The sequence below is a fragment of the Thrips palmi genome, unplaced genomic scaffold (genome assembly GCF_012932325.1).
Source record: "Thrips palmi isolate BJ-2018 unplaced genomic scaffold, TpBJ-2018v1 HiC_scaffold_16, whole genome shotgun sequence".
Lineage (NCBI taxonomy): Eukaryota > Metazoa > Arthropoda > Insecta > Thysanoptera > Thripidae > Thrips > Thrips palmi.
In genome coordinates this window covers 13082246-13109018 of record NW_023144625.1, presented here as the reverse complement: position 1 = coordinate 13109018, position 26773 = coordinate 13082246, and the positions used below count along the sequence as shown (strand labels likewise).

The following is a 26773-nucleotide window of genomic DNA, read 5'->3' as shown; positions in this document are numbered from 1 at the left end:
GCTCCAGATGCTCAGCTGTTCAGTTTTCAGAGAGGAAAAAAGATTTCTGCAAGGCAAGCATGTTTTGTCGTCAAATATTGTCAACATTCGATTGAAAGCGGACTTAAGATTTTAAGCTCTCATTAAAATCCATTCGAGTCTGTGGATTAGATGTGCTGTGATTGTGATGGGCGAAGCATCAAGCAGCTGTAATATCATGATCCTGGAGTGACTGGTAAGGCTCGCAGCTGATTGAAGTGACCTGAAATGGCTCTGTTGGTTTCGACGTAGTACGGGTTAGTTCAGTGTCAAACGTTTTTGGGCTCGCTTCATAACACAGTCTTGTCCTGGAATAATACGTCATCGACGTATTTCGTTTTTTATCAACGTTTCCTCCTGTTTCTTCTTCGAATGTCGCTCGTAGATCTCAAGTCAAACTGTTGCAAGCCCTGAAGATGTTTTCAAGGTCCAAGTGTTTAGATTGTTGAGCTCATGTTTTTATTGCTGTCTTGCAAATGCAAGTTAGCTTTATTGATGGTTTTACTTGCTTAGGAGTTTGATTTGTGCATTAGGTTAGCCATGTATTCCAATTGAAATTTGATGTAGAAAACTAAATTCGATATTTGTTGGAAATTATTCCATTAGTCACGAGGTCACAATCAATTTTCATTAATATTATTTTTAATTTGTTGCAGGGGGTTAACAAATATCCAAGGCCACGATGAATTCCATAAATAGATTGTCGTTTTATTTAGTAGTCTCTTTATTTCTAGGTAAGTTATTTTCCATCAAGAATGAAACATCCCTTAGTTTTGTTTCTATTTTCCTGTATTTACAACATGAATTCTCATAATGCAGTGGCCAATGTTGCTGGAGGACGGGCTTCACCATGCAGTGCCATATTCAAGAAGTGGGAGGGTACTATCAACAGCCCTGATTATCCTCAAGCATATCCAAATTCTACAAGTTGTACGTGGTATATAATTTCTCCTGGACAAAATGTTGCGTCATTAACCATTGTGTGAGTAACAATGTGGTTCATATATGGCATTTATTTTAAAATTCCTACTATTTTGTATTTAAACTTACGTGTTTCTATTTCTCTTGATTGTAGTGTTAGGGATTTAGACATGGAGCAGGATTTGAAGTGTCTGATGGAGACGTTCGGACCTTGCTGCACACGCAGTTGGCTCTCATTACCTTTTGAAGACATTGGTAGTACACCATCCAATGTTCAGTTATGTGGACACAATGAGACCTTGAGACAGAGAGAATTCACTATCAACAATCCTGGCAAAAGTATACATATTAAATTCCATTCTGTTGGCAACCAGAATATGAGAAGAGGATTCCAGCTACATTACACTTTCAGTAAGTTTTTGCTTGTTTCCCTTCACCATTTTGTGGATAGCAATTGCTGATTTCTCTTCATTGTTCATCCAGATCCACGACAACGAGTGGGCTGTGCTGAAAACGAAATTCAATGTGACAATGGAAAGTGTGTCCTTCCAATTTGGCGGTGTGATGGAATCTCACATTGCATTGATGGTGCTGATGAGGCAAACTGCCCTAAACTTAATCAAAAGAGAATAGAAGGTAAGGTTTACAGTTAAATGTATGTGTCTAGTGAAACTTGTTTAGATGCAAGTGTTTCACAGTCAATCCTGTTGATAGAGAGCCGCTGCAACAATCTATATCATATTGAGTGCGGTCCTTTGGACTCTGGGTGTTATAATAATCACACCCAACGCTGCGATGGACATCGGGACTGCCGTCAGTCTGGTCTGGATGAGGATGGTTGTGGAGGGTGTAGCCCAGGTTCTATGCCATGTTACACACATGGATGTTATCGTATCTCTCAGACCTGCGATGGCATTCCAGACTGTCAAGATTACACTGATGAAGCAGATTGTGGTGGGTGGTTAACTATATTCCATCTGCATAGTAGTGTAGGATGTAGTTGGAAATGAGATTCAGATAGGGTTTCAATGCGAAAAAGGCATGGTCAATATTTCTCATGAATCCTTTTCATTTGATCTGTTTGTTGTGACAGGTTTCTGCCCTCATGGACAAGTTGAGTGTGGCTCCCAGCCTGGCAAGTGCTACTCTCCCTACCTCGATCGCTGCAATGGAATCTTGGATTGTCCTCTTGGGGAAGACGAGATGGATTGTGGTAATATATCACTTGAATCACATTACACTTTAAATATTTGCGTCATTTCCACACATTTTCTATGAACCTTCGTTTGCAGAACCCAACTGCCGAGAATCTATTGCTTGTGCTAATGGCCATGGATGTTTCCGCCCGTCCGAAAGGTGCAATTATGTGGAAGATTGTGAGGACGGTTCTGATGAGATGCACTGCAAGCATGAATCTGACTACATGCGTGACACATTCGGTTGCGGATCCGGCGGCACTATTGCCGAGCGACTGTGGTGTGACGGAGTGGACGACTGCGGCGACGGCAGCGATGAGCAAGGCTGCATTCGGGTATGTTGGATGGAATTCAGATTTCAAATGCTCCCTTCCTATAGTCGCTGATCGAAATAATTCATTCGTGTTGTTTATATTTCAGAATTCTGTCATCACTGCTGCAATCATGGGCTCATTGTTATGCGGCCTCCTGCTGGTGATCGCGGTCGGATGCACGTGCCGCCTGTACAGCCTGAGCCTGAAGGGACTGGGAGGAAGCAGCAGCAGTGGCAGCAGCAGCAATGCGCAGCTCCAAAGCGCCTCTGCCGCCTCCCAGACAACATCCACATCACCCAGGTCTGTCTCGGTTTCATTTATTCGACACTTGGAACCCAAGTGGTCCAAACTAAATTGACGGTTCCAACTTGTTTTTGCCCATCAAGGTCATGCGCCACTGCCTTGCCGTCAATACCGACGTTGCCTGGGGATGAAGAATTCTACTTCCGGGAACCTCCTCCGGCCTACTCCGTGGCTGTCGGCGATGCCCCGCCGCCACCACCCGCTTGTGTCTATCCGTTTGCCATCAACTCCATCAACCCCAACGGGTCCCAGCCAAGAGTACACAGTGGTGCGTCTTCCCCGCCATTACTTTGTTCCGTTCTAACAAATCTGGAATATTTGTTGAAATGTGTGATTGACTCTATGTAGGACATGATCGTAATCGGAGGTCGCGCCGCCATGGTTCAGGTCGCCGCCACTCGCGAGGCTGCGCCAACGCCGGCCAGCCTGGAGCGCCGCAAGGGCCGCAAGGTGCTGGGGACTTCCCCGGGGACTTCCCCGGAGACTTGCCGCCCCTGCCGCCCTACACGCCGGCACCGGCACCTTGCCCGCCTTGCCCCATGAGCAGCTTGCCTCCCTACACCCCGACGGCCGAAGAGCGACCTGAGGCCGCCGCCCCTGCGGCTCCCACTCCTCAATTTGCACCCCCACCGAGTGTCAAGGTTTGTTCTGCTTACAGCTGGACCAAATCAATTGATTGCATAAACACAATCTTTCGGGCAACTCGATGGAACTGAGTGCCTGAGCGTTCACACCTCAGGCGGCTTCCTAAGGGTTGCAATAAGACTGCAAAGTGGTTGTTTGGGGCACCTTACACTGTTTTGAAGAAATGTGTTGGTTGGTTCCAGGTCATGGCGTCTCTGTTGCGAGCTATCAACAGAGGAAGTGAACCAGTTAGTGAGGAATCAACTTCTGATGCTGCTGCACTTGTGGAGACCCCACCGACCTCCCCCTCTCCAACACCTTCTGTTTCATCTAGCCAGGAGAGCTTTGCCTAATTTCTCTCTAGTCACTGAAGAGTTTTGGCTAGAAAATGTTAAGGCTTTCATATGCTGTTTTGTGAAAAAGGAATGTCTTATTGCTTATGGACTAAAGCTTTAATTTAATCATGCTTGTGCATTGTGAGTGTAGTAGCTCTTACAAGTGTCAAGTGGATTTCCACTCCATTATTTTTTAGGGATGTAGCATTGTGTTTGGATATTCATACCAGCATCACTTTTTTTTGCTATTTTACTTTGCTATGTTATCTTCTGTTTTAATTTATATTTTGTTTCTCCATGAAATGCCCCAAATGTTCCTGGCAAGTTACCATGTTGTATTCACCTCTCTCTTATACCTATGAAAGATTGTGGTTGGAAGCAATTTCTACCTAGAAATTTTTTTCTTATTTCAACCACTACTATTGCTAGTTGTATTGTACTTTTATAATTTTATTTTTGTTGTGAGGTGTCTATGCTTAGTTCTCTAACAAATATCTCTTATTTTACTTACGTATATCTCTCTTTTTTCTTGAGTGAGCAGAAAATGCAACTGTTGTGAGATTTAGACCGTCCTAATTTTTTTGACCAAATTCTCTCTTTTTTTTTATTGTTGTGCTTGCTTGTTTTATGAAGTGGAAAAGAATCATTTGAAAGAATGAACTCTTATGTCAAAAGTCTCATTATGTCAGAAATCTCAGCTGTGAGCTGTGATGTCCACCTATTTTTATTACTTGGTTTACATCAGTTACAAATAGCTAAGATTTTGGACTGAGTTGAAGTAGCATATTTATTGAATTCTTTATTGCTTGCTAAGTAAAAAAAAACATTTTGAAAAGAAAAAAATCTAAAATAGGCCTCAACACTCTGGTGTTTGGTTTTATAGTTCTGATAGAAGATATCAGGATGTCAATATTTTTTCTGTTTCCCAAATTCCTATTTGCCCAGTTTGAAAAGGGAAAGTAAATGGTAACATTTTCCCCTTTGCTTGAATTTCGTGCTACTGTGACAAGGCAAACTGGCTTCGAATTTTAAGGTATAGGTAGTAATCTCATGGTAGAATTTGTGATTTGCTTAAAAAAGTTCTGTGACTAGCCAAGTAAAAATACATGTATGTGTTATGACCTTTGTATTATCTGTGTCATCTTTGCCCACTTGAGTATCTTTGTGCCCAAATTTCATTGACTTTTGTCTTCAATATTTCTAGTTCTTTTCTTTCGTTAGTAGATGGGTAAAAGAAAGAGAGTGAAAGTTTTCGAATTTGACACTCTATCATATTTGTGCTTCTGTGCTGATGCATGTGGGAGAATCACTGTGATTGTATGTCTGGTGACGTGCTATACTTAAAACAAAGTGAAAAAAAATGTTCCCTTGTAGCGCAGCTTGATAGTGCTCTCTACAGGGGCTTTCGATGTTACAAATGCATGATTCTTTTTTTAAACTCATGCCATTGGATAGATCTTTGATGTTAATATGTGCAGTCCGTTAAAACTATGGTGCAGACTGACTTTGATGAATGCTGCAGTCTCCTTCATGATGCTTTAAGAAATGATACCTGTGTGTGGGTGTGTGTGCGTTTGTGTTCGCGCGCGCGTGTGCGCGTGCGTGTACAGTATGTGTGTTTGTGTGAGTGTGTCTGCATGTGTGTATTGCTCTATGACCACTTGCTTGGTATGCCCTTCGTCGGCCGAAAGCAGTCCGGCTTTACTTCTAGAAGCTCATTAATTGTGTTTTAGCTTAGTAATGAAATTTATTTTCATTTTTTTCTGTTTGATCAATAAGTCTTGAACAATCTGTGTTAGTCCAATCTTTGTGTACCAACTGGGATGAGGTATGAACTGAATCCAGTTTGTTTGGACTCTATGAAAAGGGTCTTGTGATATAGTTTTTATTGCTATAGAGATATCACTCAAACATCTTTTTCTTGGCTGCACATGACTTTCTTTCTATAGACAAGTTTGGGCAAGTTCAACTGTAGCCGTATAGCATGTTGCAATGAAACATAACTCTCACATCACTTTATCACATTAACAATTTGTGTGGCTAGGAATCTTATCTTTAAGTCTCAATATGTGTATATGTTGTTGTCCCATTTTATTTTAAAAATATTTTTTTGTGCTAATGAATGATCTGTTTCAAGAATGCTGTCAATGTTATGCTTCTTTCTTTTGCAGTGTTCCAAAAACTCTACATGTGACAATCTTTTAAAAGCTTGCCCCCTGCAACACTGCCTCTTATCTAACATTGTCTAGCTGTATTTTAAGTAAGGCACTGGCTTGTGGCATAATCACGAAACCTTTAGTCGTTTTCCCCCCTCAAAATGTCTACTGACCTGTCCTTTATTGTCATCAATCAGTCTATGTACGTAGCCTCCTATATTTTTAAGTACAAAAGAGCATTCCTCATTATTCTCAGTGTCAGTAGAAATAGAATCTTGTAAACTCGGATTGTTGGTAGTGTAGAAATATTTTTTGGTCTGTGATTTGTCCTCAGCATTTGTGAAACTTACCACTTTTGTGCTGAATGTGCATGCTTATATTTTTCTGTTTACTATCATCTGTTAAATTGAGCTAGCTATGTGAAATATCATGTATTCTACCAGAAATATCAATACTCAGTTTTCTATTCTTTATTGTGTGTTGCTGAGTGATGTTATCTTCACCTTATTTTACCTTATGATTTTATGTTTGTAAAATTATTATAGTTTATTGTATATAAATATATGATGTATATGTTTGTAAACATGAAATAAAGTTTAAGTGGAGCTATGTTTGTTCACGCTGTCAATTTCTCCTCAGACATTCAATAACAACAAGATTGATTTATCAATTACATATGTATCAAATTTATTAGCAAATTTCCTGTTACTTTGCAATTCATAAACAGAGCAATACAAATATGAGTTAAAGAGGTAATGAACAATTTGATATTTTTCTAGTCAATGGAATCAAGTGTGACTTCCCATCAAGTGGGATGTTAACAATAAACAACAACACTTTTTGTTCCAAGAACAATCTGTTAACAAGTTATAATAAATTCACACCCAAAATCCTAGATGTGTAGGTTCACTTATATCATACACTTTATCAAAGATCTCCAATACATATACAAATCATCAATACATGTACAGTCACCACACACAAAGCCACATATTCACACATCCACAATTACAACCAGAAATCATGTAATCCACATGAAAATATCAAATGTAACAAAGATTTTAACAACAAACAACGGTAGTTTTAAAACAAAGTATGTCCAACTGAACATCTAATATTTGTCTTTCAAGTGGCTCCAATTGAAATTGATATTATTTTGCATCTCATGGCAAGTAATACTTTTCAGTGCAGTCATAGAAGACATAAACACAAGACATAGAAGACACCTCTAGGTGATTACCCTCTACTTCCATAATTCAAACAACAACAGTCTCAGCTCAGAGTCATGGTGCAGATTGGGGTCTTTCATGAAAACGATCGCTAAGGTCGTAAATTACAACTTGACAGAAAATTAAGGAACTTGGGTAGAGATAACTACAAAATTACTACAATTGGTTGATGTCCAAAACTACTACCACCAGTAAAATGTTGACCACGAATTGGTTAACAGTTTGGACCCAAAACACAGTGCAAAGGTACATAATAATTGGAGCTATGCAAAAATAAATACCTTATACAGAGAAAACGAACACAAGTACAGTATGTTGGAAAAAAAATATTGCAGCACTATTGGACACCTACTAGATACAAAGTTACCCTACAACGCAATTCTAACAGAAAAGTGAATAAGTCAAAAGTTCTGGATAATGTACACATAATTTTAAAACAAACATACAAGGAGACTAGCAGGTCACATGAACCACTGTTGCAGTCACATGGTTACACTCTTAGACATATTATGATGAAGGTAAGGAGGTGAAAATGAGCATGATGCAAACATAGATGAAAGCTGACAGATATAAGCAAAAACATTGCCCATTACACTTTTTAAAAAATGATCAGTGTTAAGAAAATTAATTTAAGAAAGATGAAGGGAAGGAGGAATGAAGGAACAGGCCCCTAAAGACGAACACTCGTCAGAGTACTTGAGTGCTATGTCCAGATTCAAATGCGGTAAGTCTTGTTTATATTTTCCAAACAATTGAAAGAAGGAATTGTTTAAATAATAAACTGCATTGAAGGCTGAGATGACCTGAATGGAAAATAGAAAAAATGGTTCACCTGCTGAGCAGGCTAGGAACTTTAAAGTTCAATATGAACTTCACTCTCATTAAGTTAAATAAAAAATAATGGCTCTCCATACGTCTTACCAGTAATAACTACAGTAAATGTTTCTAAGAATGGTACAATTCTTTACAACAAATAATACCTCATATATTTACAACTTTTGGCTTTATCCTTTCTAATATATGCAATCACTGATTTAAAAAAAAAAGTTCCTATCAACACAGTAAAGCTAAAAACCATAGATATGCTAAAAACAGCACAATTAAATTAAATCAGTAAAGTACAAAATTGGAATGTAAAATAAATTTTAACATGCAATAACCCACCCAAAATTAAACTAATACTGGCGAGGTGTCTTGGTAATGGTGATAGTGATGGTGAATGTGCTCATGAACATGATGGTGCTCGTGCTGCTTCACTCCAGGACCTGAGGGGCTCGGCTCCTCGTCCGGTCGAGAGGAGTTGGAATGGGAATGGGCATTCGGCGCAGCGTTCGGCGCAGCGGATGGGGCGGATGGGGCGGGCGGGGGCGGGGCTTCGGGGACCGGCGCGAATGCGGCGGCTTTGCTCTTCGTGCGCTGGGCTTTTGCGTTGATGAGAACCTCCCGCACTCCAGCAGAAGTCCTCGTATTGAGTGAGGCTGAAAACTCCTGCTCAAGCCACTGAACGACCTGTAAAAGTAAGAGTAGAATCGGCCTTTAGAAGTGTGTAAAATCAGCAGACGTAGATAAAGACAAGTCGTAGCACTCAACACTCACCTGTGCCATCGCCCTCGCCTGGTCCTGCTCGCGGTTCCGATGCTTCAGGTGGTGTGGTGATGACGTGTGCCCCACGGCGGTGTGTCCGACTCCAGAGTGGCCGACGGCAGTGGGCGGTAGCCGCGCTCTTCTGGTGATCGCTGGGGACCGAGACGGCCTCACGTGGAAAGCCTGCACACTGCTGGTGGTGTCCTCTTGGAGCAGAGTGTAGCGGAACAGGGGTGCGGCAGGGTTGTGAGAATGACTATGGTTGTGCTGGTGAGCGTGGCTGTGAGTATTTGAATTTGTGGTCAGGTCGTGGGAGCGCGACCTGTTGTGGCCCCGTTCTCGGCAAGGCTGGTAAAGAAGCAAAGAGGCAGGGTTGTAAGAACTAATGCAAACACATGTGACTTGAGGAACACTTTTCTAGAGGTATGTAAAAATACTTACAACATTGTGGTAGGTGGGCTGGTGCTTCGGAGTGCATACGACGTATCTGTACGTGTCAGCATCCCCCGGGCACTCTCCCTTGTCGGCCAGATTGACATAGTAGGGGGTGGTGGCATAGTCATATATGCGTTGCGGGGAAGCCGATGCTGACAGGGAGACCGGCGGAGGAGCCTTTTGCTTCTGGCGACGGTGGTGCGGGTGCACCCCACTGTGACTGTGTCTCCTTTCCTCCAGGCCTGTCTTCTCCGCACAAGATTTCCTGCAAGAGAGCAATGTGGTTTGAGTTTCAGGATTCCCTGCACGACAAAATTCCCAGGCATGTCCGGGGGTTCAAGGTCACTAGACACAGAGAATGAAAAGCCAACTCACTTGGCGGTTTGGAAACAAAGATTGTTCTTCTCCATGTTGGCCTGGATGATCTGGAGCAGCTCCTGCCGCTGCATGCTGGAGGAGCGCTTCTTGGCGTGGGGCGACTGGCAGCCGTTGGCGACGTTGGCCGCAGCGGTCGCCACTGTCGCCGCGGTCGCGGCCGCCGCCGCCACACTGGCCGGGGACAGCCCGGTGGCCGGGCGGCCCTCGCCGTCGTCCTCCTCGTCGTCCACGTCCTCGTCCTCGCCGGAGCCGTCGCTACCCGGGCCGCTGCCCCGGCAACTGCTGCCGCAACTGTGCACGACGTAGCCCCTGTCCTCGCTGTGCTCGCGTTCGCGCTCCCGCTCGCGCTGCGCCGCGACCGCCGTGGCCGCGGCGGACGGTCTCCGGCGCACGCTGGCGCTGGAGGCCCTGCGCGTGGTCTGCCGCAGCGGCCGCCGCTCCTGGATGGTCACGTTGAGGTCCCGCTTGAAGCGCACCCGCGTGGGCGGCGTCGTCTGCGGCTCGGCGGCGTTGTCGGCGGCGGCCGCGGACCCGGTGACGCCGCTGTTGACGTACGTGGCGGTGTTGGCGTAGGTGGCGGTGGCGCCCTTGGAGCCACCGTGTCGCTTGTCCGGCGACACGGTCAGCTTGACCTTGATGGTCTTGCTTCCGTAGTGGGGCACCGTGATGGACGCCCCCAGCGTCTCGTAGATCGTGCTGACCAGCCCCGTGATGTCCTGCAGAGGCAGAGAGACACAGTGTAGCGAACCAGGCCGAACGAGGTGCAACACGAGCAGGGCTAGACACGCAGTGTCAGCGTACTTACGTCCTTGGTTATCTTGCCGTGGCCGTCAAAGTCGTACAGCGTGAAGGAAAACTCCTGCCGCTCCTGGCCGGCCTCGTCGACTCCGCCCTCCACCGACACGTCGCACTCGAACTCCTCGAAGTTGATCTGCCGGTTGGGCTGCTGCTCGGGCTGCTGAGGCTGAGGCTTGTCGGCCTTCTCGCGCTCCTTGTCCTTCTCCCGGTCGGGGCTCGGCAGGCGCTCTCGCCGTGCGGCGCGCTCCTGGCTGGGAGTCCGCTCTCGCTCCCGCTCCTTGAGGCCCTGCAGGTCCTGGCCCGGCGGGGGCACGGCACTGGGGAGGCTCTCCCTGCTCTCCCGCGGGGGCTCCGGGCAGGGCGGGCAGGGCGAGGGCGACGGACGTCCGCCCAGCAGCAGCTCTTCCGTGTCCGACCGGCCATCATGGCTGTCCTGCTGGAGCGCTGCAACAAAAACGACAACAACATGTAATCCTTCTTCTCCGCCGGACTGGCTCCTCAAGAGACCGGAACGCGACGCGACGAGTCGAGGCACGACGCCGCGCCGCCGCGCCGCAGCCAAGCACGCCGGAGAGGGGCCGAGTCTGCGCGCCATCGGCGTCAGGTCCACGCTAAAGGCACCGCTCCATCTCCTCCTGCTCGCCGCCTACACCTTCCAGTCCCTCTGTCCCTGCGGTCCCTGCCCCTTTCAACGACACCGCCAATCCCTACGCCACTTCCGGTGCCTTCCCGCCGAGCTCCGCTGCTACACTGCCTCTCTCGGCGTGAGGGTGAGGACCACCTGCCCAAAGTCCCAAGTCGCCGCGAGTCACAGTCGTCGCGCCCTTCTCTCACATTCGAAACCCGTCCTTCCCGGCCGAGTCGAGCTCGGTCTGTGTCGGCCCGTCGGCTCCTCTCGACGGCAAGGCGGCCGGGCCAGGCCGCCAGGCCGGGGCTCTACCTTTACCTTCAACAGCGCGGCGCGGCCGAGGCAGCGTATTCTTTTATTGCAGTATTATAATGGTGATTACGGGACGGCACGTTGCCGCTAGCGCTAGGGCCTGGCAGGCCTGGCCCTCGGCCTGGCCGCGAGGCTTCTAGGCTCGGCTCGCTCTAGGCCTCTAGGCTCGGCCGGTCTGTAAGGCCTCTAGGCTCTGTCTGTAAGGCCTTTAGGCTCGGCCGGTCCAACGGCCACCGAGTAAAAGCGAGGCCCGCCATGACCGCCAAGAAGTGCCGGCAGGACTGGCTGCCTCGCTGCCTCGCGTCCCCCGAGGTGCCCGTCGGCGGCGGTCGTCCAGGATCGCGCCGGCCGCCAGGCAGCGACGTGCGCGGATCGCGACGAGTGAAGGGCGCTTTTGACAGAGAAGGTACCCGCCGGTCATGCCCCGGCCCGGCTGCCTGCGCGGTCCGACCGTCCGCCCCGCCGGCCCGCCGGCCTGACATGGCTGGCCATGGCTGGCGAGCAGGCCTATCTGGCGGCGCTGGCGGCGCGCCACGCCACGGCCCCATGGCGGCAGTCAGGCAGCCAGGCAGCCCAGCCTCATGGCGGCAGTGGCGGCACCTTTCATGTGGAAACTGGTTCTGTCGGCCCGGCCGGCCCGACCCGTGAGGCAGCGGGCGGCACGGCGGCACGCCTCACAGGAACCCGCCCCGCCCCGCCCCGCGACGCATCGTGCCGAGAGCCTTGTCCTCGCCGCCATGCCTCCGGGTGTACCTCATGGAGTGCCTCGTGCTGTACCCCCGCGTCGCCGCGCTCGCCGTGCGCCGAAAGAGTGCTCCGCCAACTTCCACGACAATGACACGACACGAGTGACTCTGACGCCGGCAACATCGGCAAGACTGTGAGCAACGCGCGCGCACGCACGCACGCGGGAACACGCACACGCACGGCAATCAAGCCTACACTGTGTTTGAGGGGCGTGGCGGAGCGGCTCAGCATTTTCGGTTTCGACGAAATCGAATCAAACGTCGATTCTGATCTGGATTAAAGACCCCCCCCCCCTCCGTCCACCTCCGACCACTTTTCCCAGGTCTCCTCGGACAGCCCCGGAAAAATGGATCATCGGCCAGCGCGGCCAGCGCGCTTGTTGCTCATTAGCATCGTCATTATTACGGGGATCAGCTTTAAGCCCTCGACTATTGTGGCGTCACACTAGGTGAGTCACAGCGCTGCATGCACGCACACACTATCACGGACACGCACACATACACACGGCGCGCGCACGCACAAATCGATTAATGCCTTAATTGTGGGGAGATTCCCGTATCGCGCCGCGGCCGTGCCGTGCCGGGCCAATTTGCAAGATTAGCGCGCGTCGCTCCGTCTCTCTCGCACCCCTGCGATAAGTGCAATGAGTGCGACAGAGACGGAGCGACGAGACGCAACGCCGGGCGACGGGAGCGCCTGGCTGCGCGGCCGCGCCGCACGGCCCGCGTGCGCGGCGGCGGCCTACCCGCACGGCGCTCTGCGGGGCCTTGGCCGGCACACCGGCAGTCGGGGACCCGGCACACCGGCAGTGCTGGCGGAAGCGCCGCGCCGACGACGCGCCCACTCCAACTCGCGCGGCCAAGCGGCGGCCCTCTCGCAATTTTGTAGCGAATTTCGCCCCTCGTCGTTCTTTCTGGCGGATGTTGATGATTGAAGACGGCCGGCCAGTGCCTCGGCTGCCTGGGCGGATGGAGGGGGAGGGGAGGGGAAGTGGAGGGGGGGGGGGAAAGGGGAGGGGGAGGCGAATTAGTAATGATTGGACACGACATGTCAGGCGGACCGCGCCGCGCCCGAGGTGTGTTCCATGCGCGGCGAATGCGGCGCAGAGATGGTGCAGTGGTCTCTTCTCTCCCTCCCTCCCTCCCTCCCCTTTCCCCACCGTGACGAAACGGGCGGCAAAGAAGAGAAGCGGAGATGAGGTGAGGAGAGTGAGGAGCAGGAGGAGAGGCGAACAGGCTCCTCTCTGTCCGCCCTACTCGGCCATCCTCTCTCCCTCCCTCCTTCTCCCTCACTCGCACTCACCTACACACACACACACTCACACACAAAGTGTTGTCGGCGGCTTTGTTCTTCGGCTTGCTTTGTGATGTGCATTCCACCATTTTTCATCGAGACAGCTTGAACCACAGAGGCACGGCTTTTTTGGGCGTGTACGAGAGTGGCGGCTCCGAGCCCAAATGTGCGCGGGTCGTGTGTGTAAAAACGCGAAACGCGATCGGATGTGCGACCATAACAGGACATAGCCTCCATCAATTCCAAGTCCGAAAGCACGCCTAACCTAACCCCCCATCATGACCAAACGGGGAAAATGGTAGGAAAGTACGATTGTATGAAGCCATCCATAGGTTTTACTTACGAGGCATAGAAGAGTTTTATGCTTTTGCATTTACTTTTCATAGAAGTACACTAGCGCACTCTTGCCTCCCGGGTGCGCGCGCGCACACACACTCACACTAACTCTCTCACACACACTCACTCACACACACACGTGATTGCTTTTAATCGCAGCAGGATGCTTGCCTTCCCCGGGCCACGCCTTCGAGCCTTCGAGCCGGCCCCTTTCACGCCTGCCTTGCCCTGCCCTGCCCTGCCTTGCTCGCGCGCTTTGAAGTCGGCCGCCGAGATTCGAGCCCCCTCCCCCTCCCCTCTCTCCTTTTTCGACTTTCCGCGCACCTTACAATGACCCGTGGTGGACTCAAGCCGACCGGCCCACGGCGATGTGAGCCTAACGACAGCGCTCCAAAGCGCGCGCGCGCGCCCAGCGTGTGGCGTTCAGAGACACTGAAAAGAGAGAGGGGAAAATCCCACCACAGCGGGATTAGAACCCACATACGACGAAACAACGACGGATGACGAAAGAAAGGCCAGGCGGAGCGCGCACAGAGGCAAGATTCAAACAAAATTTGAGTTTCCGACGGTATTTTGCCCTTTTCTTTACAAGCCCTTGGTCGGCGCCGTAAGTACGGACAGAGGTGGAAGAGGGAAGTGAAGAGAGAGAGAGGGAGAGGTAGGGACAGGGAGAGAGGGAGAGAAAGAGAGAGAGAGCCGTAATTGCCACCGCCACCACGCCACGGTGCCGACAGTGTGCCGACGCTGCCCTAGGTGTTCGCCGTGTTCGTCGATGGGCAAGGTGAGGCGCAGGGCGTGAGGTGTACGGCGGTACGGCGTACAGTGTACGGGCGGCTGGGGGGCTGATTAAGGGGCTCCGGGCCCTACGGCCTTCGCGCTCATTCCGAGAGTCTCTGTCTCTCTCGCACCTGAACGGGACGCCCCACGAGTGCGAGAGAGACAGAGCGACGAAAACGACTCTCGGAATCAGTCCACAGGGCCCTGCGCCCTACGGACGGGGACAAGGAGGGGCCGCGGAGGGGAAAAGAGAAAAAAGATGAGGGTTGCGTGTAATTTGTGATTGCCGATAGCAGCGGGGCGACGGGGAGGGGGGAGGGGGCCAACGCGTCGGCAGGGCCGGCAGGGCCGGGGCGCCTTAGGGACGCCGTGCCGGGGCCAGAGGGCCCAGAACACGTTAGGACGGCTAAACACGGCTACCGGTGCGCCGTGCCGCCGTGCGCCCCGCCAGCGCCACTCGCCGGCTACACTGTCAAGGCTGTCAGGGCGGCGAATCGAGTTCGAGGGGAAGGGGAAGGGGGGATCCTCGGATGTTAGGCGACCCGCGCAACAAGTGCCTTGCACTGAGATAGTCCTCCGAGGTGCGGGAGAGACAGAGCGAATGGAGATTCAGGCGTGGTGAAGAAACCGCGGGAGAACGTTCCCCTCACGGACGTTCTACGCCCTCCTGGAGCTCAGGGGGAAAAGGGGGGGGGGCGTCGTCCCGGGGCAAGCCGCCCTGGGCCTGGGCCACGCTCTGTGGTCGCGGACTCAAGGGCTAGACGGCTAGACCCTCGCCGGGGTCACTGCGCCGCACTGCGCCGCAGCAGCGGCAGCGTAACCCGACCACGCGCGGTGAAGATGATACATCCTGCCGGACAGTGTCGTGCCGGCGTCCTGACGTCGTCCTGACGTCGCAGTCGCCGTGGCGGCGGCGCCGTGGTCGCGGCCACGCGTCTTCCGGCCGCGACGGGCGTCGCTTACAAGTCGAAGTTTAAGGAAGAAGCAAAGATAAGTTTGGCTCAGCTGGCGGCCGGCCGACAAGACGCCTGCCGCTTATCAGATGACCCCCTCCCCCTCCCCCTATCACGACAAGGACCCTCCGCGGGAGGCGGACCCTGGCGGACGAGCACGACTAGAGCCGAGACAGCGGACATCCTGTTTACAGACGGACAGGCCCGCCTTGTCGGCGGAGCCTGGCGGGGCCACGGCACACCGCACGGCGTCCACGACGTGCACGGCGCGCGGCTAGGCTCGTCACCGAACACACGGCGGCGACGGCGGGGGCCGTCCCGGAGCGGACAGCTGCCGCGTCGGAGGAGAGGGCCGGCTGGAGCGCTGGAGCGCTGGAGCCACGGCTGGAGCGGCGGCCGGCAGGCAGGATAAAGGAGAGCAGTGCCGGGCCCAACGGCCGAGCCAACGGCCCAACCCGAAAGGCTAATTACTGGAAGGCGAGCTGTGTGTGTGTGTGTGTGTGTGTGTGTGTGTGTGTGTGTGTGTGTGAGTGGGCGTCTGTGTGAGTGAGGGAGTGCGCGTCGTATCGCCGTTTCGGATCTCGCCCGTACCGGCTTGCAGGCTTGCACTACCGACAGCGCCGCTCTCCGCGCCGCCACCGCCACCTGCAAGCTGCAGTGCCGCAGCAAGGTGAGGTGCTGCCGCGTTCGTCGCCGCCTCTGCGTCTCAAGTTTCAATTTATTCAAGGGGCTTCTAGGGGCTCTAGGGGCCGGGCCGCGCGGCCCTCCAAAGGGATGTGCCGGCACACTGCAGGCACACTGCAGGCACACGGCGTCGCTCTATACGGGCGGCGCGGCGCGTTTCTTCAGAGAACTTTTACAACACCGTAAGGTGTGCCATTGTGCCTAACATAATAAAATGCCGGAGGGGAGGGGCGGGGCGGAGCAGCAGGGCAGGCAGCGGCACAAAAAGGGCCGGCCGTGCAGGCCGTGCAGGCCGTGCAGTGTGCCGGGGTGCGAGCCGAGCGGGCCGAGTCCGAGCCCAGCCGAGTCCGCGCCGCGCCGGGCCCCGGGCCGAGCCGAGCAGCGCGGGGGTGCAGCAGCACCAGCAGCACTGCCTTGCCGCCTCGTGCAGCGCGCCGCGCGCAGCCTCCGGTCCCTTGCGTGCCGCTGGCGTGCCGCTGGCGTGCCTAGGGGGCCGTCGGCAAGCCCGGTGCAACGTGCAACGCGCAACGCACCGCGACACACTGCAACGCAACGCGCCTCGACCCACTATCAACTCACTATCACCCTGGCGAGGCCGAGGCCCTTGGCGTGCTGGGAGGAGGCCGAGGCCGAGGCAAGCATCAACATGGTTCAGGCGCCCCGCCCTGCCCCGCCCGGGAAAGCGGCCGTGCGAATAAACATTAGCTTTGACAGTTGGAGGCCAAGACAAACGCACCGAGCAAACTCGTTCTTGTTTCCCGACGCCCCGGACACGCTAGCGCCACGACGAGCACGCCGACGACGCCACCACCCCCACACTACCGCCACGTAGGATATGTTGGTCATGAGGGTCACAAAGACACCTCAGCCTCACCCACGGCCTCGACAGAGACAGAGGCCTACAGGAAATTTTCACGAAGCTCGACACGGCACGTCTGGGCGGCGCGCCGGTCGCCCTGCCGCCCCCCGCGGAGCGCCGCAGCCCGGACCAGGGTGGCCGTGTCCCGGGAAAAGGGCCGCCCAGACGTGCCGAGTCCACGGCCACGACCTCGGCGACGGCGGCGCGACGCGGTGCGACGGCACAACCACCCACCGCGCCCCGACGTGTCCCGACGGTAATCGAGAGACAAAAGACGCGTCGCCCGCCGAGGTGGACGCCGAGGTGGACCCGCGACGAGACTCGCTTTCGTCGTTTTATCTCTCTCGCACCCACGTGGGCGCCCCACGAGTGCGAGAGAGAGAGAGAACGGAGCGACGAAAAGGACTTTCGGAATGAGTCTGCTGCAGCCGGCCCACGCTTTCGAGACCATCGAGACCCGGATCATGGAGGGTGTCGCGTTTCAAGCCGCGCGGGGACGCGGGGCGCGGAGCGCGCGGACGTGCCGGCCGGGCCGAGTGACTGGTTGCCTTTTCCCTGCCGGTAGAGCACTGCCCTACCCGCGGCGTACGTGTGTACGTACGTGTATGCGTCTGTGAGTGTGTGTGTGTGTGTGTTTGTGTGTGATGATAAGACGCCCATTCATAAAGTCTGTCTGCATGACTCTCTCTATCGCGCACACACACAGCCACACTTCCGCACGTCCTCACAGACACGCGCGCGCGCACACACACACACATGTACACAAGGCAAGGCGTCCAAGATAAACACCCGGGCAAGCAAAACAAATGGTACCCGTGACGTCCTGGCTGCACGTAAACAACGCCGCACCACGCCGGCGCCTCTGCAACCCAGTCACCGCCAGTCACCGACTGCACGCTGCCGCCGTGCGCTGCGGCGAGGCCCGGCGCGGCCCGCACCAAGTGCACCAGACTGCACCAACCCCCCGAAATGGTCTCTGTCGCCATCCCACAGCGCAAAGTCGCCACGAAGCGTCGCGCCGCCACTATCATTATCATCATCATCATCAACAACAACATTCGGCGAAATTGGCCCCTCCCCGGTCGGGGTCGCCCGGTCGCCCCCGAGTTCCATTTATTTTCGTTTCCGCCTGGCTCTCGTTTCTGGCCGGCTCTGCTCTGCCAGGCTGGCCGTCGGCCGGCGCTGGCCCTGCAGGCCCTTCAGCAAGCCGCGGCCGAGGCCGGAAGCTCGCCCCGACTTTCTGTCAGTGGAGGGGACACTTACCCGAGAGCTGCTTGTATCCGTTGAAGAAGCGCGTTTTCCCCAAAGTTCGCCACCACTTGACGATGTGAGCCATGGAGCTGGGCTGCGGGGCGGTGAGCGCCGAGAGCGCGGTCAGGCCGAACGCCGACGGCTCATCCTGGGCGTCCTGGCTCACCCGCGTCGTCGTCGTCCACCTGCAAACAGCCAATCGGAGAGCGCGGTTAGCCGAGCCGTCCGGAAGCGAAGCGGCCTCTGTCGCTCTCACGGCTCGGGGGCGAGAGAGACAGACCGCGCGCTCTTCTGAGTCGCTCGGACAGCGGACACCGCACTGCGTCGCGTCCTTGGCGTCGTCCGGGGAATGCGACCCCCGGCACCCTGCCCTGCACTTTGGCCTCGCGGAGAGCAGCGCGAGCAGACGGGCGATCAGGTGTCGCTCTCTCTCTCTCTCACATACACACACACACGCACACTTTATCAGTCGGCGTGCCTCTCGACGCCACTCCAGTCCTTATCAAAGTCCCGAGGCTGAATGGTAATTACCCAGAGTGGCACCAGTGTGCCAGCGCCGCCAGCACACGGACCGCGTTCCCATCACAATCGTCGCCTCGTTGTTTACGTTTGGCTTTTCTTTCTGAGTTCCGTTTCATTTCTTCGACGCGACGTGGCCGCGGAGCCGAGTGGGTGAGTGAGTACTCTCAATTGAGAGAAAATGGCAAACACTATGTGTGCGTACAAGGGGGAGCGAGGGGGGTCGGGAGCGTGTGTGCATGTGTGCTCTGAGAGGAAGTCACGGCTCATGCCGGGCTAAAAATGCTAAAAATTTTTGGCCAGGACGTGATTTTGAATCTGCCTAAATCATGGTCCTGGCCACGACTCTTCCAATCTGAGTGTGTCTTAGAGCGTGCGTACGTGTGTGCGTGCGTGTGTGCGTGCGTGTGTGCGCGCGCTGCCGCGTGACACACAGACAGCCCCGGTTCGAACCCTACATTCGAGTGTCGCTGTCCTTTTTCCCAACCGCCGAGTAGGCGGTAGATTGGCCTCTGCGATAAAAGCCCTCATCTTGTCCGGCGCGGCGTGCAGGCCCTGTGCTACACTGTACTAACCGTGCCGGCCCGCCGCCCGAGAGTCGTTTTTGTCGCTGTCTCGCTCGCACCTACAGGGGGAAACCCCATGAGAGCGAGAGAGACAGAGCGACGAAAAACGGCCCTCAGAATCAGTGTGCTGGCCTCTGTGGCCTAGCCCAGCCCGCGTCGTTGGTTTTGGCTCTTTGCATGCGTAGTGCCGCGTGGTGCAGACACTGCAGGGCGGGGCGCATTGTGCCTCGAGTCGCGGAGTGCTGCACGCACAGGATGTGCCGCGCTGCGTTTTGGTGCAAGGCGTGTCAGATTGTGTGCGCCGGGGCGGGGCGGGGCCGCGGCACCCACTGTCCCATTCAAACGGCCAGGGCAAACTTGGGGCGATTTGCTCGCGAAAGTCGTGGACCGCAGCGGTGCAGTGACGTTTTCGTCGCTGTCTCTCTCGCACTCATGGGGCACCTCGTGTAGGTGCGAGAGAGACAGGGCGACGAAAACGACTCTCGGAATCAGTCTGCAGGAAGGTGTTTTCCCAGCAGAGCCGCCCGCCCCGCCCCTCCACCGGGCGGCGGCCTCCACCCCCACAAGCCACGCCGCGCCACGTTCGCAGAAGGCCCGTCCGCGCGCCCAACCCAGGACGGCCCCGACCCCGACCCTACCCTGCCAGGAAAAGGAATGCGACACAAAGTCAAGAAAAGAGCGGCCGCCGGTATTCGAACCGCGACCGGCCGGCCCACCGCATGCGCACAGGCTGCCGAACGATTCGGAACAGTCGTCTCGCCAGTCAGTCTTTGTCGTATTCATGGGGGTGTGGATAGGAGTGCGACAGAGACCCATCTTCTAAATCACTCGTCTGATTCGTCGCTGTCTCTCTCGCACTCGTGGGGCGTGCCGAAGGGGTGCGAGAGAGAGAGAGAGAGAGCGACCAGTGTTCGGAATCGGATTGCAGCGGCTGTTGGGCTCTGACGCCCTGCTGAAGCCCTGGCTGACGCGCACACATGCCTGCTACACCGCGCTAACTAAACTAAAGCCCGGCCCGCCATCTGCCCCGACTGAATGACGACTTCTAGGGAGTCGCAGTGCAGCAGTGCAGCGCAGTGTGGGAGGGCCTGCCATCACGGCCTGCCATCACGGCCTGCCATCACGGCCTGCCATCACGGCCTCGGCACGCCGGCCAAGTCGCTTTACACGGAACTCGGGCCCAAGCCGAACACAGGGGAGGCCGATGAGGTGCGAGACGCGTGCGTGTGAGCGTGTGTGTGCGGTTGCCCTGCGAGTCTGACAGAGACGGAGCTTAGCCACTCCGTGTGGCCCGGCCAGCCCGGCCCGGGCCAGGCCTGGCCATCCAAAGGCCTCCAGAGCCGCACCGCCACTCCAGGGACTCTGGGGGCGCCCTGCCCGGCCCTGCCTTCCTCGGTGTGGCGTGGCGTGGCGTGGCGTTGCTGTTATGTGGTAGCCTCGGACCCTTGCCTTCGTCTCGGCTTCTCAGAACGTTCCGATCCATCGAATTTTCAAGACGAGCGAACAGCGGGCCGTGCCGGGGCGGTGCTGGCGAGGGCCGAGCACGACCAGGCCCAGCTTGTCCGTCCAGGACTCTGTCCAGGACTGTCCAGCACGACGCGTCCAATTCGAGACGTCCAACGCTCCGTTGCCTCCAGAAGTGCGGCAGGCTGGAGCACCGGTGGGGCCTCTTCGGAGCAATCAGAGCTGCGTCTCATGGCGGCGACTCCAGACTCCAGGCGTGCCGCAAAGGAAGGCCCCTCTGCCGGGACTCGAACCCGGACCCACGTCGTGGTACCCGGCGTGCGAGCCGCGGTGCCGCGGTCCGGCCGTGAGCAACAGGTGGCACTTTGGACGGCGTGGAGGTCTCGGCTCGCTCTCGGCTTTGGCGGGGAAGGGCGGGAAGGGAAGGGCGGGGCGTGCCGAGTCGCTCACCCTCCTTCCTATAGGCGGCGGCCGGGGCGGCGGGGCGGCCCCTGGTGCGGCCGGCGTACGGCGGCGTTGCCGACCTCAGAGAGATCCCGCCGCCCGTTCAAAGGCGCGGCGAGCGCACTTCTGCGACGTGACAACGCCGCGCCGCACCGCGCCGCAGCAGGGCCGGGCCGCACCATGGGGCCCTCCCCGCCCCGCCCCGCCGGCAGCCCCGGCCAGGAAAGGCGGCAAGATGGCCATAGAGGCACGCCATAGGCACACCATAGGCACGCCATGGGGCCCCATGGCGAAGAGCTCCGCGCCGGCAAGTCGCGCCGCTGGCCATCCTACGCGCCGAGTGAGTGCCGGCAGGCGGCTGCTGCGCCACGACGGCCTTCGCCTCCTCCAGCGAGAGCAGCGTCATCGTCATGGGCTGCTGGAATGCTGGAAGTCCTTGTCCTCATGGCGGTTGCGTCCTGGCCGTCGCACTACAGCGGCTGCGGCAGGCTGGGCAGGCCGGGCCCCGCGCCGGTACATCCAGGACGGCCCCTCGGCCGGGCGGCAGGGCACGGCGGGGCGGCGGGGCGGGGCGGCACTCAAAGGCAAAGGGGCTCACAGGCTGCATCGGTGCTCGGTGCCCCCACCCTCCCCCACCCCCTCCCGCCGCCCCGCTCCCCCCTGGCCCTCGCCCTCCTTGTCACATTAGACACATTTTGAGGAAACGGGTCCGGGACAAAAGGAGGCGGCGGGTCTCTCTGTCTGTCTCTCTCTCTCTCTCTCCCACACTGCATCGGCGGTGCATCCCTCCGTGTCGACGGACTCTTCTCTTTTCCGTGTTTTCGGAGCGGTCCCGGCCGTCCCGGCTAAACCCTAGCCAGTGCTTTCCGAGTGAAGACAAATGCCTTAAAATCATGCACGTCGGAAACGCACCCTCAGGGTGACTTGTTTTCACAGCAAGGCCAAGAAATTTCATGATAATTTATTAACAGATTGGTTGTCAATTGCAGTAGTGATAATTCCAAAATCCAGCTGCGGCGAAAGTGAAATCTGAGGTATGAAACAATAGTGTAATTTACTCACGTGTGCATTGCATATTAATCCAAAATAATCCACTGGGCGAAGAAATAGTCACTGCACTTCACAAATCACACGCGCGCGCGCGCAAGCACGAAACGGAAAATGAGGCCAAGTTTACCGCCGTGGCGTTCGATGGCCCCTCCTCCAGCCGTGGGCACGGACCGCCACTGTATAAGGTCGCGAAACCGGAGCACTCGAGGGACTTCCCCGTTCAGACGAGATCGGAAATCTGTGAATCCCCCACAGGGATACTTGTTTTCGTCGGGCGGGAGAGGTTAGGTTGTGCCGACCGCGGACACACGTCCTGGCACGGTGGATCCTGCGAGTTGACTAACAACAGCCGAAGCCGAGCCGAACGCGAACGAAGTGGAGAAGCCGAAGCCCGAGCCGAAGCCGAGCGGAGCGGGTGGGAGCGGGGACGGGTGGAGTGGAGGCCGAGCCGAGCCGACCGGGCCGAGCGGAGTCGAACAAGAGTCGGCTTCTCTCTGTCGAGTGGAGCCCCCCGCACCCCCGCCCCGCCCCGCCCCGCCCCGCGCTCGCCGCCGCAGCTGCAGCATCCCCGCGACTCTACCCACTCTACTCGCTGTCTCTCTCCCTCTTATCTCACCGCTGCTGCTCGCTCCCCGTCACTCTCATGACGAAAAACGTTTCACTTTCCGTGACGAGATAGGCACTAGAACACATCACATGTAATACATCAATTGGCTGACCCTCTGCGCGCCCCTAGAAATGCTTTGAATGGACGTGATGCCGCCTGTCTCCTCTCCTCCGGTCCATCCGTGTATCTAGCACTGCCGGTCTGCCTGTCTGTCAGTCAGTAAGTCCGTCCGTCCGTCTGTCGCCGTTCGTGTCGCTTGTAATTAGGCCCCCCGGTGCCGGCAGCCGGCACAGGACTACCACCTTCAAGCTCCACAAGGGTATCATCAGTCTATCGCCCTCCCGCCCCGTCCTGCCCCTTCCAGGTCCCGCCGTACCGGCCCCGCCGACTTTTTCTGCGCCGTCGGTCTAGCATCAAGAGCGTCGAGCCACGCGGAACTCCGAGCGACAGGGCGTCTCCAGGTGCCGCCCGCTCCGCCCGCTCCGCCCGCCGAACGAGGGGTAGGCCAGCCCGCCGCGCTGGGCTGCGCACGCGAAGCACCGGGTTGCCTACACCGAAAGGATCGTTTCTATCCCGGGCGTCCCGCAGGCGTGCGACAGAGAGCGACTTCGGATTCAGGGGGCGTATCCAATGAGTGCACTCCGCAGAGAGGTGGCTTCCTTGGCCTCTTGGTTCATTCCCAGAAGACGGCGTACACGACGGCGCACGCGACCATGGTGTTGTTCTCGACGCAGGCCGAGATGATGCGGTCCAGGTTGTCGTCCCACAGCACGGCCCCTTCGGTGCGCACGCCCTGCTGGCGCCGCTCCAGCACCGTCACCATGGTGGCGATCTTGTACCTGCACATCGTGCACATCGTGCACACCGGGAACGTCTTCTACCGGCCGCCTCACTCCGAAGGATCGTTTCATTGCTCTCTCTTCCTCTTTTTCTCACTCGCACTCGTTCTAGATGCCCACGAGCGCGACGAAGACAGAACGAGAAAACGATCCCTCTGAGTGACTCACTGCGTCATTGAACTAGAGCCATAGACGTGCCTGCTGCCGTGGTTGGGGGCCGGCATCTCCACGGCCTTGACGCACTGCGTGATGTAGGCGGCCAGGATGCGCACGGCGTCGGTGGCCCACTGCGGCGAGTAGGTGGCCTCCGCCATGCCCATCTCGAGGGCCTTCTTCACCTGGTCCAGGGCTCGGTCCACGCGGAACGGGCGCAGCGGCTCCAGGCGGTACGTCGGCTCGAACCGCACGGTGGCCTGCGCGGGGCGCGGAGACAGTTTCGAGTGCCCGCCACGTCGGGCTGTCGCGCTACTATACGTCGCCAGGCCAAAGTGTGGTGGCCACCTTGCTGATCTTCATGATGGACTTGGGGCGGCCGGACTGCTTCTGCTGCAGCTTGTTGATGGCGGCAGGCGGCCGCGTGGCGCCGTGCGGCTCCCCGGGGATGGCGCTCAGGTACGCGATCAGGCCCTGCAGGAAGGGCGAGGGGAGCGTGCACCCTGGTGCAGTGCGTCCTGCCGGCTGCCGGCCGGTCCGGCACACTGTGACGCACCACGTCCTTGGTGTTGGTGAGGCGCCCGATGAGGCTCTGCAGTCCCGGTGACAGCCCGTAGTCCACGATGGCCGTGCCCCTGGAGTTTCGCGAAGCGATGGACCCCCTGGAGGACGACGGCCGGCGGAAGGACATGGCGGACCGCGAGCGCGGCCCTCTCATCAGCAGGGACCCCGACGGCCTGGACAGTTCAGACTGTCGCTCTGCCTCTCTTGCGCTCAAGGGGCGTTCCGTGGCGGCGCGAGAGAGACGGAATGACAAAACAGCCAAGTACCTGGTGAAGCCGTCGAGGCCCGACGCGGCCGAGGCCCTGCCGGAGGGCTTGGGCTCCGCAACGTCCGCGACAGGCACGGGGGCAGCGGAGCCGACGACGGACGCCGTGGAGGCCGAGACCAAGAACAGCTTGGACTCTGTCTTCGAAGTGGCGACCGACTGCTTGTCGGCCGTGGCCGCCGTGGCGGCAGACTCTCGAGCAAGCGGCCTCTGCTGCTGGCCCTGCTGGCTGGCGTTTGACCGGCGCTCCCGCACCGCGGCCGGCGCCTCCTCGGCCTCCCTAGGTTGGCGCTGGGTGGAGGCAGACTGCTGCACCGGCTGCGGTGCCTGCGGCTGGACGGGCTGGACCTTCTCCGCGGACGGCTGGCTCTTGGACGCCGTGGACGCGGCGGCCTTCGGCGACCCCGCTGGGCCCGCCGCCGTCGCGGCCTCGGAGCCGACGGCCGCCACAGGCTGATCGGGGCGCTCCCTGGAGACACGCGGGGAAGAGGTCTCAACACAGACCCCGAAAGGGTGCTGTAGCATGGCTGTAGTTTGGGTGCGAGATTGGCTTGGTTGGCGCGGCCCTTGGCGCGGCCCATGGGACAACTTTGACAAGACGGAGCTCTGCTACTCACATCTTGTCCTCCTGATCCATGGCCGCGGGAAATGCGCGGTCACCGGTCAAAGCCGCTGAGCTTCAGGCTCCAGTCCGGTCCTTGGTCGGACCACCTCGGCTACCCGGCACCTCCCCGACACAGCCGCGTGCGGTGCGACCGGCGCCACGCCGCCGCGCCGCGCCGGGTCTGGTGTGCTCACAACAGCGGGAGGAACGTGATTCGCTAATGTTTGGCACGACTAGGCGTTGTTTTGTCGTCTCGAACTCATCTATGTGAAGTGTAAGGTGAACTCGTGTGAACACTGGAACGCGGAGTGATTCTGATTCACCCCGCCCGGTGCCAACGCGAGTGGGAGCATTGGAAGATCGACGACCTCGTGCTGCTCCCTACTTGTCACGTCGCCAGGGAGGTAGTGGAGCATGGCTCCTCCTACATTGGTTTATCGCATTGCTCGCGAGCGTCAATATCTGTTCGTGAGTGGGAAGGAGAGACTGCCACATACGGGCCTCCCTCAACTCACCAAAAATGTGCCATCTCCTCCACAGCAGATCCCCATAACAATGGCATTGGAGACTTGCCCCCCTCCCCCATTAACCATGGAAACAAGTACCTTGCTTCTACCGGGAGCTGACGGTATGTGCCTCAATAAAATTCAAATTATTTAAACAGAAAACATGGCTGCTTGTTCATAAACTCATTTATTTACAGAACAAGATAAAAATCTGTGCATTTCACACATGAGTGGTAGAAAACAAATTACAAGCATTCAGGCCCAACAGTAAAAATGGATTAAATTTGGATATAAGGAATGTCAGATTTAGATTATACACCATTTTTATAGACATTCTTGATAAGCTTAATCTAAATTATAATAGGGTATTTTTGGGGCTTGCACTAGTTCTTACAAATTACTTTGTCGTCAATATTTAAGTGCTGATTCCCATTGCTTCCTGGAAAAAGAAGGGAAGACATGCATTAAAGATACATAAAATAATTGATGTATATTTCATGCAGCTGAAATAGACCTCTGCATTTTTAAATTGGGACTCCTGTACTAGCAAGTACTTTTCATATTACAAAAGAGATTGTTAGGAGGTTTTTTCTGTCAAAAATACTTACACATTATAAAGCAGAAAAGTGATAACTTTACAACAAAACCATTCAGTACTCAAAAATATCATAAAGATGATTTAGAACCATTTGCAGTGATGTAGTGGTAAAGGACCACTAATAAAAATAATGTCACCCCCAAGACATTGGCGAATATGGCTAGCTGCACGTCGGTAATCATTGTGGAATTCTGTAACAAAATAGATTTGGCTATTAAAATTGGTAGAATTTCGACTGTGGGGCGGAACTCAACCTAAACCGGCTTCTAGCTTGGCCAAGACAACTGACAGAAAGTCCCCTATAGCCAGTTTGGAAGTCAAATGACCAAAAACGCAAAGTTGCGTCAAATAAACGGGTCCGCGATGAAAATTTAATCGACATAGAGACGTTAAAACACCCATACAAACCTAAATTAACGACGAATTACGTGGCAAATCCTCGTAACTAACCACGATCCACCGA

At 55.6% G+C, this 26773-nt stretch overlaps 4 protein-coding genes across 6 annotated transcripts; 1 reads left to right on the top strand and 3 right to left on the bottom strand.

Moving 5' to 3' along the window:
* Nucleotide 1: 1 nt before the first annotated feature.
* On the top strand, nucleotides 2-6476 carry LOC117642195 (low-density lipoprotein receptor-related protein 3-like). 2 transcript variants are annotated; one of them, XM_034380130.1, is made up of 12 exons: nucleotides 2-214; nucleotides 675-752; nucleotides 838-1000; nucleotides 1094-1350; nucleotides 1423-1575; nucleotides 1654-1893; nucleotides 2033-2152; nucleotides 2232-2470; nucleotides 2556-2749; nucleotides 2836-3020; nucleotides 3101-3393; nucleotides 3580-6476. In XM_034380130.1, exons 2-12 carry the CDS (start codon nucleotides 701-703, stop codon nucleotides 3727-3729), a joined length of 2046 nt encoding a protein of 681 aa, XP_034236021.1. In that variant the 5' UTR covers nucleotides 2-214; nucleotides 675-700; the 3' UTR covers nucleotides 3730-6476. The 2 variants fall into 2 exon arrangements, with proteins under 2 accessions (XP_034236021.1, XP_034236022.1); XM_034380131.1 differs by lacking the exon at nucleotides 1654-1893.
* A 53-nt stretch (nucleotides 6477-6529) lies between these two features.
* On the bottom strand, nucleotides 6530-22540 carry LOC117643014 (protein naked cuticle). Its single transcript, XM_034381652.1, has 8 exons — nucleotides 22187-22540; nucleotides 18144-18316; nucleotides 10299-10735; nucleotides 9917-10209; nucleotides 9491-9664; nucleotides 9122-9380; nucleotides 8693-9028; nucleotides 6530-8605 (listed from the first exon to the last, which is right to left on the bottom strand). Exons 1-8 carry the CDS (start codon nucleotides 22192-22194, stop codon nucleotides 8267-8269), a joined length of 2019 nt encoding a protein of 672 aa, XP_034237543.1. The 5' UTR covers nucleotides 22195-22540; the 3' UTR covers nucleotides 6530-8266.
* Nucleotides 22541-23454: 914 nt separating this feature from the next.
* Nucleotides 23455-25239, bottom strand: LOC117643013. The gene is made up of 6 exons (XM_034381651.1): nucleotides 25220-25239; nucleotides 24594-24656; nucleotides 24330-24546; nucleotides 24122-24247; nucleotides 23834-24033; nucleotides 23455-23626 (listed from the first exon to the last, which is right to left on the bottom strand). Exons 1-6 carry the CDS (start codon nucleotides 25237-25239, stop codon nucleotides 23455-23457), a joined length of 798 nt encoding a protein of 265 aa, XP_034237542.1.
* A 641-nt stretch (nucleotides 25240-25880) lies between these two features.
* LOC117643090 (dolichyl-diphosphooligosaccharide--protein glycosyltransferase subunit 4) lies at nucleotides 25881-26501 on the bottom strand. 2 transcript variants are annotated; one of them, XM_034381754.1, is made up of 2 exons: nucleotides 26321-26501; nucleotides 25881-26151 (listed from the first exon to the last, which is right to left on the bottom strand). In XM_034381754.1, the coding sequence occupies exon 1, from the start codon at nucleotides 26490-26492 to the stop codon at nucleotides 26379-26381; it is 114 nt and encodes a 37-aa protein (XP_034237645.1). In that variant the 5' UTR covers nucleotides 26493-26501; the 3' UTR covers nucleotides 25881-26151; nucleotides 26321-26378. The 2 variants fall into 2 exon arrangements, with proteins under 2 accessions (XP_034237645.1, XP_034237646.1); XM_034381755.1 differs by having other exon boundaries at nucleotides 25881-26147.
* Between the last annotated feature and the right edge of the window lie 272 nt (nucleotides 26502-26773).